General features: G+C 38.2%; 1 protein-coding gene across 2 annotated transcripts in view; it reads right to left on the reverse strand.

Annotated features, from left to right (window-relative positions):
• Positions 1–10742, reverse strand: part of LOC107098108 (cadherin-8-like) — a 235789-nt gene that overhangs the window by 22231 nt on the left and 202816 nt on the right. For both annotated transcript variants that reach the window (XM_015395576.1, XM_015395575.1), the window contains exon 8: positions 268–404. In XM_015395576.1, coding sequence (XP_015251062.1) covers positions 268–404 — 137 coding nt within the window. The remainder of the gene's footprint in view (positions 1–267; positions 405–10742) is intronic.

The raw sequence follows: 10742 nt of genomic DNA on the forward strand, positions 1-10742 counted from the left end.
CCACTTTTACACACCTTTTCTGTTTGAGGTACTTCAAATACGAGTCTGTTCAAACAGCTGACTTAAATCTGACCTACATATTAACTGAAACGAAACTATTCCTCATTAGAATTAAACATGCCTTCAAAAAACACTTTCATTCAGACTGTTTTCATCTATTCAGTAGATTTTCCAAAACAATTAGAAGTACACAGGACTCCTTTGACAGCTACATAGAAGGCCTGAAATAGAATCAACCCTGCCTGACTTTCCCCCTCCCCTACTTACTGACTTCTGTTGCGGTTACTGTGATGTTGTGCCACATGTCTGTCTCCCGGTCCAGTGGTTTGGCCAGCGTGATCTTCCCATCGTCCACGTTGATGTTGAACTGCCTCTCCAGATCTGTGTGCCGATCAATGAAGTACCTGGCAAGACAAACAAACATCAGAAATTCGAGCCGAATTGCTAGAGCAAGCAGCTCCACTGAAGCGTCTTCTGAGGTCCTCTGGGTGCCGTGGCAAACAGAGCCCCTATTCATCAAACGAAACCTGTAGATCAATGCGCATTTAAACGCTTACAAATCAATAATTATCATCAGAGGAATAATTACAGCCTTCACATGAGCAGCACACCAGCCTAATAACGTCTCTGAGCCCTCCATTTCAAATCTCTCATACAGACAAACAGAGCTAAGCCACCATTAGCACATGTGAGTTTATGTCAAGGTGAGAGATGTGCTGCTGTTAACCCTGTTTGGCATTTCCCAACACTCAATGGCTCCCACAGGCTTAGCATTAATAAGTTAGGATCGCTAAGTGTCACATACAACACAACAGGATGCATGTGCATGGATGCATGCGGTTGGCAGGGATGAGTAATCAGGGATTTATTAGAGGTTAACCATGTCTTCGGTGGTAACGGTATCTATTTTTCTATTTTTTGCAGATTTATGTTTGTTTTTCGAATGGGCTGATATGGAATCCTCACATTTTGATAAGCTTGACTGAAAATTCCCTGGTTTCAAATTATATAGAGGAAAAATTTGGAATAAAGTGTAAAACAAGATGCAAATTATTTATTAAAGGAGTAACAAGTATCCCTTTTATCAGGGGCGCCGCCAGGAATTTGGGGTCCAATGAAGGACGCTAATATTGGGCCCCACCCCCAAAAAAATAGTATGTAAGCTTTTAAATTGCTATAAGGATGCATTGATTTGTTTCATTCATGTAAAATGACGAGTGCGTGGCACTTAAGCCCCGGAATGAGCAAACTGACGGTGACAGACGAGGAGATCTGATGCGATGCAGAATGGAGGTTCGATATTCATGCTTTGCTTCACTGTTTACTCCTTAAAAATGAATGAAAACACAAAAATAATTGATTTCACTGCTGGATTTTCTTTTATATTTAAAAAAATATCTTCTTTTGGGGCCCCCCTCAGTCAAGGGCCCTAAGAATCTTCCTAACTCCCCCCCTTCCATACAGCACCCCTGCTTTTCATGCAAACTCCAGCAGGAAAAACACAGAGGTTCTGACTTTTATGGTAAACAAACAATACCAAGTTTTAGATGTGACTTTTGTACACAAATAAAGCCAAAAATATGGAATGATCATTAAACTGTTTTGCTTATACAGTAAAGTAGCTCAATGCTTCCCATCAGCCCTTCAGCACATCTGTCAGAATACAACATTTGAAAAGTTTTTAATTGTTTTTTTTTTTTTATTTGGATTTTGTTTTTTTTACTGGTATGCAGAATATTTCTGTTGAACATTGACATTTATAAACAGCCACAGCTTATTATGCTGACCCTCCTTCACAAAAACATCTCCCTATCAATAATCAATAAAATGTCATCAGTTAAACTTTATTCTTTTACTTCAAAAAGATCAATATTGTGTTTTTTTTATTATAAATTGAATTCCTTTTAAGCTCTTCACTGAGATCATTCTAAAATCTCACTCCTTTTGAAATAAATAGTATTCATTATGACATTTGATCAGATCAATTGTTTCTTCCACATGTTTTCTCTTCTTAGACCATAGACTTCCTCCCTGTTTTGAAACAGATATAACACGTTATCTTGCAATATTTTATGATTCACTTTGTATATAAAGACAGCTGCCTTTAAAATAACAAAATTATAAAACATTATTGCTTTGAATTGACTACATATTGCATTTGTTGTTTATACGGAGCCTGATTCACTATTCAAATTGCTTTTATTTCTGTAGAATACAATTAGGGTTAGTGTTAGATTCATATGCATGCCACACTACAGGTCATAGCATATATGGTACAATGAGAGATGAATATAGAGTGTAGAATGTGGTTATATTTCAAATTCATGCCTGCTAGCAGAAAGAGAAAATATTTTGACATATTTTCAGAAATATCACGTTTGGAAATTAAAGCAAAAAACCTCACATTGTAGCTCCTTCTCTTCATCTTTAGCGAGTTCAACATTAAGAACACTATCAAGGGTAGAAAAGGAGCTCTAGCCTGCTGTGCTGAATCACTTCGAGCTTTCGGCCTTACAGACATCATTATGCGGCGGTCAAGCACATGATTGATGCTGGTCAAAATGAGACTACAGCCTTCTGGGAAAGAATCACAAAAAACATAAATTACTTCAATGTAGCAAGCGGCAGACGCTCTCCATTGTCACACCCAAAACATATGAAGGTGAGGACATTTGCATGGATTCAATCTGTCACACAAAATAATGTCTTTGTGTTAAACTGTGTGACGTGGGTTGTGCCCATACGTCCTGTCAACCAGGGAATTGTGGGCAACCATGTAGCTCCCAACTAGCCTCGTGAGACCATCCTGATCTCGCGAGCTTTCAAGGTTTCACTCGCAGATCAGTCTGGAGACTCTCCGTTGAAGAAAATTTGGAGCCGTTCACCAAACGAACGTCCAATCAGCGTTGGCTTTGAGGCGGGTTGAGGTGTGACGCAACGAGAAGCGCGACAGTTCAGTCTAAAGAACATGGCGGCTTCAGCCGATGAAACTAGCGTTAGCGTGGCTATCGAGCAAGTTTTATCGGAATTACAGAGTATTTCTTCACTGAAAGAAGAGCAAAACACTGCTCTGGAGGCTTTTCTCAGAGGAAAAGATGTTTTTGCTCTTCTCCCGACTGGCCTTGTGGTTTTTTTTCGTCGTAGCTCTGTTAGTACGTCATATGCTTCGTTGATCTGATTGGTTTATTTGGCCCGTCACCAACATAGGCCAATCAGCTAACCAGTCAACGGAAGATTTCCAGATGGCGGAGTCAGGTTAGCTCCCAACAGCGGCTACAGACGTGAGGAGGTCCCGATGCTAACCGCATTAGCACAAGCATAATACTTAATACTCCAAATTCCTTCCTAACTGCCACCTATTCAGATAGGGCTACTAACACGCTTCTGCCATGGCTTAGGGGTCCTTACCAATTTGAGGTTTATCAGACTGAGCCGACCACTTTTCCAAAAAGCCACAGTTGCCCAAGTGGGCAAACTAGAAAAAGTGTGTCTGGTGCACAGCTGAGCTCAATGCAGTTTGGCTAATCTAGCAGACAGCCCAACTTTATCAACTGTGTGATAGAAGACAGGGCCATTTTCTCAATTAAGGTTTTCTAAATGATTTTGATCTATGAGCATTTCCTTTTTAAGTCTGAGACAAAAACAAGAAGGCAGCAGATAAACTCTCAGCAGGAGACATTGAAGCAAAGCACATGTAATTGTAATGTCCCCCCCCAAAAAGGAGGATGCTTCCAGAGCGACTTGAAGGTGTGAAATCGTTCTTTCATGTAGCAGCATGCATGGCACCAATTCCTAGGACAAGCCCACACAAAACCAGCCAGAAAAGAATCTGTCAATATGGGTCATCTTTGGTTTCCACACGTCGTGCTCACCATTGTGTGCGACTGTCACAAAACAGCCTACTCACCACTCAAAAAAAACGCCCAAAACCACAGGGCTGCAGTGATTCACGTGCGCTAATTACAGCGTGTTCTGCACACCAGTTTCCATACCTCGGGGATAGTCTGTCTCGGATCATCTCGCCTTTCTCACTTTCATGTCCTCCTTCTCAATCGTCACCCTTTTTCTGTTCTATCCAGCTGGATCTTTAAGCTCTTTCCAATGAAATCCCACCACCGCCACTACTCACACACCTCTAACACTTTCACCATGCTCATCTGGTTTCCACTTTTTGTCCTTCACCCTGGGTCTCATACCATCTCACGCAGGAACTGCTCATCCCTATCCGTGCAGACTTGTTGGCAGGGATTCTGCTGTATTTTAAATTAAAAAAAGGTTTAAGGTGGCTGGAACAGAGAAGAAAAATGGAGAAATAACAGCAGACACACTCCCAACAAACCGTTTATGTGAAGGAGGGAGCTGCTTATGAAAAAACGACAGGGAATGAAATAAATAAACCACTGGCCCAGATTCCAATTGTTGGGTAGATGTACCGAGGTGTGACATTTCCATTTTTGAGATGAAATGGTGTAAAATCCTCTAGACGGCAAGGCTGGCAGAGGTCCACAAGGGCCCCCTTTCCCTCTGTCTGCGTCCCCCACCCCCACTTCTCTGCAGACCCAGAGCACTTTCAAGACAGGCAGACAGCAGCAAACCACCTGGGAACAGCTGCTCTCCTGCAGACTGAGTGTATCCCAGTCAAACTCTGACAGCCTCACGTGGAGGCAAGGAGACAGACCCTGAAATGTTCTGCCACCTGTCACTCAAACTGACAACGTGACGTGCAAAGAATGAGATGCACATTCCAAAAAAAAAAAAAAAAGATTTTCGATGTGGGACGCGACTTTCCTGACTCTGCTGGTGTGCCTTGTTGCCTCTTTGCCTTATCTCTGGAGCCGTTAAAAGCCCATCGGTGAGAGTGTTAAGCGTCACGCTGACGCAGCTGAGGCCAATTCTGTTCCCTGGAATGACTGGGCATAGATTAGAATATTCACTCCCATTATAAGGCAGCTAAATCAGAGGGGATCACTGTTACAGAGGCTGTTCTTTGCATTAAAAGCTGTAACCACTGAGACGATTAATATTTTTTTTATTTACATTTCATTGCACATTTTTTTTCTCTTAGACTGCTTGTCAGTTAAACAACATTTCCAAGATGTTTTCTCTGTTGGAGCTTCTGTAGGTTACAATCTTTAAGCCTCATTAACTATACTGTCTGTCAGCTTCACATTTAGTTATTTGTATATAGTTTCTGCAAGAAGTTAAATTTAAAATGTATAAATAAGTGATCAAACAAAATCAGACCCTACATCTGCAGTTCTTTTGGTGTTTGTCTTGAACATGTTTCCAAATCTAGAAGGGCATGATTTTCACCTACAGGAAGCTAATTCTAGGAACTTTGTTGATTTCTTTTCTCTCTCATCTGTACCCTAAAAACATTTAGAAATGTTTGCTTCTTTTTTCCTTTTCTCTCCCTGTCTTTTGTACTCGCTCGCATCGATATGGTGTTAATTATCATCCAAGAAATAAAAAAGGAATGAGCTTTAATAAGTTTGAATTCTGCAGAAACCCTTTTGGTCGGTGTCTATAATTAAAAATGGCATGCATTGTACTGGATCAAGACATATTTTAAAAATTTTTCTGATGACTAAATTAAAACAGAACTGAACTGAACCAGGCAAGGTATTCAAGAAATTATTGCTTCCTTATGTTTCCACAAAATTTACAAGGATAAAAACAAGCAATTAAGGTAGGAATGTTAGCTATTCAGAAAAAGGTTCATTTATTAGGACCTTTAATATAGTTTTTCCCAATAATATCGGTTTAAAGAAGTAAATAGCTTCTACTATCTGCTAGAATTTCTTGTGATAAATTTGAAATATTTAGTACAGTGAAGCCTCGCTATAACGCGGTTCACTTTTCACGGTCTCGCTGCTTCGCGGATTTGCATCATGCATTGTTTAACTTTATTTTCTATCATAGTCAATGGTGGCATGTCGGTTTATAAGGATCTTTTGGCCCAGAAGAAAAAAGAGCGACAACAACTATGGATAACTATGTTCTTCTCTCAAAAAGACACACCTGCACCGCAGGCTTTAGAAGAAAGAAACGCCACAGAGCAATCAGGATGCAGCGGCTTCGTCAAACAGCAGTGAAATACTGTACTGTACACGTCAGTCACTATTTGTCCTGCTGTACTTTGTATTTTTTTTCTTAATCATTTTTCATTTTCTCCCGTTCCTATCCGTCACGGTGGGGCGGTGCTGATCCCTGCAGTATTAATCTTCAGTTCGTATTGATGATTAAAATTATTAATTATTTATGTATAACTATATAATTTTACAGTACAGTACAGTAGTTTTTTGTAGAAAAAAACAAAACAAACAATAACAACGTCTATACCGTACTTTTATTTGTTTAACAAATGCTTGGGCCTGTAAAAAGTTTTTGTTCCTTGATTTCAATGTCGTATGGAGCATTTCATTGTGTAATAACTTTAAAAAAAATAAAGGTTTCTACTTCACGGATTTCACCTATCGCGGGTTCTTTTAGGAACGTAATCCCCGCGATAAACGAGGGTTTACTGTATTTTATGTTTCACACTCCCCCTAGAGGACATTTTGAAAATAGCACTTTCCATCCAAAATGATACGTCGTGTATACAGCGTATAAAGTCTGGTAAAGAGCTGGTAGAGCTTGATTTGAAGGCGGGACTAAAAGGGTCAGTGTCATCAGGTTTGAACCAATCATATAACTACAGACGTGACTCAAAAACTCAAAGCAACGCGCTCTGGTTTTATAATTTTTTCAGTCTGTGAAACATGTCAAGCCAAGAATAGATAATACTTTTTAAAAAAGAAATGACATTAGAGCTGTCCATTGTTAGAATTTCAATGTAAGACATTAAAAAGGGAATCATTAAACATTGCCCCGCTTCGGTCTCATTTGTGCTAGAAGAAAAGCAGGAAGGCGCTAAGAGTGACGCATTATAAAGTCCTGCCTCTCGCGCTGTGATTCGTTCAGCCAGATCTAGCTATAATAAATGGCAGTTTATCAGTCTGACTGTGCCAGGTTACCCAAATGCTCCAACTCTGAAGCTGCTGAAGCTCTACAAGCTGCTAGAAGATGTCTGACCATAACCACATTTCTTAGGAGGTGAGTATAATATCTAATGTAAAATAGTGTAAACCAGCTTTTTTCAGTGTTAAATGTTTTTTTCAAATTTAATATTTCTAAACTTTATTATTGCAATGTTATTCTAGATTATACATTTTCAAATTAGATTTTTTATTTTCAGATTGAGTTTCTATAATTGCATAAATTTTAAGTTGCTTTTTAAAGACCACATTCTCTTTACTCCGAGCCCATCATATAATATACACACATCACTCCGGAGGAAAGATCACCTCCAGAACTGAAGATAATATTATTTGTAAAATGCAATTTTAAAAATAATACAATTTGTAAAACTCAGTCCAAAAAAAGAGAAATAAAAATGTAAATATAAAAATTGCAAAGACAATAAAAGACAATAAAAAGCAGCAGTCATTCTCAGAACCTTTTTATTAAGAAATCTTTTAAAGTTTAATTTCTTAATTGCTATTTTTGTCCTTTCCATTTACAAAGATGTTTTTTTTTTTTTTATTGCAACAATAATGGAACACATTTCACTCCATACAGTGCTTGTGATCTATGCTCCTTTGGTAAAATATCTTTGGACTTAATTTATAAAGATCAGCAAATTTTATTAACCTAATCTGACCTTGAAGAGACTTTAAACCAGTTTTGCAAACACTGTGAAATAAAATGCATATATGGTTGGTCATATAATTTGCTCACTGCGCAGCACTAAGACTTAATAAAAGCATTGAAACTGGCATCTTAAATATAACATGCAAATATAACGAAGATGGTGAAATAACTGTAAGGGTGACATGCCCATTCCTGACACAGTAGTGATTTCCTTTATCCTGATAACACACAATATATAAAAAAAAAATAAAATAAAATCATAAGCTAAACACATAGTGTGAGCAACAACCCTGCATGTTTCACCAGTTAAATTTGATTTACACATTGTTGTTGTTTTTTATTCTGCATGATGCTCAAAAGCTTTAGAGAAAATTACGGGGAGAAATTTCGGACGTTTTATGTGTGCCTTTGAGTTTCTGATGTTTTAAGTGGGAATACTGTTTGCATGGGAGTGGCCATATGATCTGGAGAAAGGAGAGAAAAAAATATTAAGTGCATTCTTTGTTTTCCTTTTGTTCTTTTTGTGTCTGCAGAGAACAAAAGGCTGTGACACTCCTGTTTGTTATTAGGCCAGCAATTCCTCCAGAAGGGTCACGGGTGGAAGACTAATTTAGGCATATATCCAGAATGCTGACCACTTATGTTTGTACACCACCTTTTTATTTAGGTTACCTTGCAAAGCCAAAAGGAGGGTTTCAACTAATCTATATAAAACATCCACAAAAAAAAGAAAAGAAGATTAACTATAACAGTATCTCAGTGAAAAATGCTGCTCTGGTCTTAGCAACATTGAATATCCTTTTATTTCCAGCCTAGCTCATGTTTTTGAGTGCTTGTATTAGCATATGCTGCATGTCAGCTGTCCTCCAGCATAGCCTAGAAGCAAGCTATTACAGTATGTGACAGTAAATCCCCACAAAACTTGATGAAAAAAGGGGAATTTATAAAAGTTATGATTTTTTTTTTTTCCCGTTACGATCGATACGTTGGGAGAAATTAAACCCACAGTTGTTTGAACCCTAAAAGTTTCTTTCAGAATGTCCTAGAGACTGCCAGATGTCACATTGCTTTTTATCTGTTATCAGTCAGGTAGAAAACGAAAGAGCACAGGCTCTGGGGAGAAGCAGCTCTGGGGGAGTATTTCATGAGAGCACCTGAAAGGTTATTGGTTGGATGCATTAAGTACAGCTGAGGGGTTGTTTGTCTCCTGAGTGGAATGAGGACATGGCAGCCCACCAAAGCAGCACTCGCCCGCGAGTGCTTTAGATTCATTCTGGCTCGGCCTGGTCCAGGAGGAGGGGGCTGCACTGGGTGGGGGTGGGGGGGTTGATTCTTATCAAAGGGGTCGAGTTGAGACCTTCTGCCAGTGATAGCAGCAGCAATGCTGGTATTCCTCCTGCTACTCTACATGAACAGATCCATTTTTACAAACTCAGACTGTCCATGAAACGTTTGAAGTCATTTTATTAAAGCAGAAGGTGAGATAAAACTAAACTTGTAGTAAAAAGTATTTCTACCCATTGAATTTTTTAGCATTTTATTACTTTGCAGCCAAAAGCTTCCAGGTATTTGACATACACTGCAAAAAAATCCAAATCTAGATAAGTTGTTTTTTCTTAAAATAAGTGCATTTGTTCTTGGATTGAGGAGATAAAAGAGACATTTTGCCAATGGAACAAGACAATTTAGATTTAAAATAAGAAAACGCAATTGAGTTGTCTTATGTCAAGTGCATATTATCTAATTATCTTATTTTAAGACTAAAAATACTCATTCCATTGGCAAACTATCACATTTACCTGCTCAAATTAAGGGTAAAAACACTTAATATAAGAATTATTTACTTCTTTTTAGATCGTTTTTGCAGTGTATTTGACACTGGAAAAAAAATCGAAATCTAGATAAGTTGTTTTTTCCTAAAATAAGTGTATTTGTTATTGGATTTAGTAGGTAAAAGAGATTTTGCCAAAGGAGAAAGACAATTTACACTTACAATAAGAAAACACAATGGCATTGTCTTATTTCAGGTGCATTTTATCTAAGTTTCTTATTTTAAGAGCAAAAATACTCATTCCATTAGCAAACTATCTCATTTACCAACTCAAATTAAGCGTAAATACACTTAATTTAAAACATTTCTACTTATTTTTAGACCCTTTTTCCAGTGTAGACTTTTATAACAGAAGAACACAGAACTGTTACTAAATGTGAAGTGAAAGAAGAATGTTTCTTCAAGACATAAAGATTTTACATAAAAAAAATAATTATTCAGTCCCTCCAATGTTGATACTTTTAAAAGCCTCTGTGCTGCTTAAAAAAAATCAGCGCTCCGGCTACAGATTGCTCTAGTAAGAGGCAACAGAAATGACAGACTTCTGGATGGGTGTTGAAACATCCTCAGAAAACCTCTGGAAGTCTGGTTTCCTCTGATTTCAGCCCGCTTTGTTATAATTAAGATGATTAACAGACAGCTAAATTAAAGGAAGTAAGTTTGACCTTCACCATTTTTTTCTGTTTTAAGGTTCTCTTATTTTAATGGTTCAGCAGAGCAGGTATTTCATAGCACATGGACACAGGACTGAAACCATTAATTAGATTAATCGATTACTGAAATAATCGTCAACCTATTTAGTGATCGATCATTAACTGGAGTGGTGGCCTGGTGGTTAGGGCATAAAGCTTGGAATCCTGAGGTTCTGAGTTTGAGATCCACTCCCACAGACTGCCACTCTGGATCTCTGAGCAAAGGCCCTTAACCCCACACTGCTCCCTGGGCGCCCCACAATGGCAGCCCACTGCTCCCCAAGGGGATGGGTTAAATTCAGAGGTAAATTTCTCCAATATGACATCAATAAAGCTCAATTATTATTAAAGGGACTGTAATATATGGATTTAGCTGACAGAGCACCCCACTTGGTGCAGTAATTACACCAAAATTGTAAAAGAAATATATATTTGACCATTTTGTATTTAAGAAAAAAAATCTCTTTCATCTGTCAATATTGTCCAGAACTCCTCAAGAGGAAAAAAACTTTCACCTGGTTTAATTT

The sequence above is a fragment of the Cyprinodon variegatus genome, unplaced genomic scaffold, assembly GCF_000732505.1.
Source record: "Cyprinodon variegatus isolate N-32 unplaced genomic scaffold, C_variegatus-1.0 Scaffold747, whole genome shotgun sequence".
Lineage (NCBI taxonomy): Eukaryota > Metazoa > Chordata > Actinopteri > Cyprinodontiformes > Cyprinodontidae > Cyprinodon > Cyprinodon variegatus.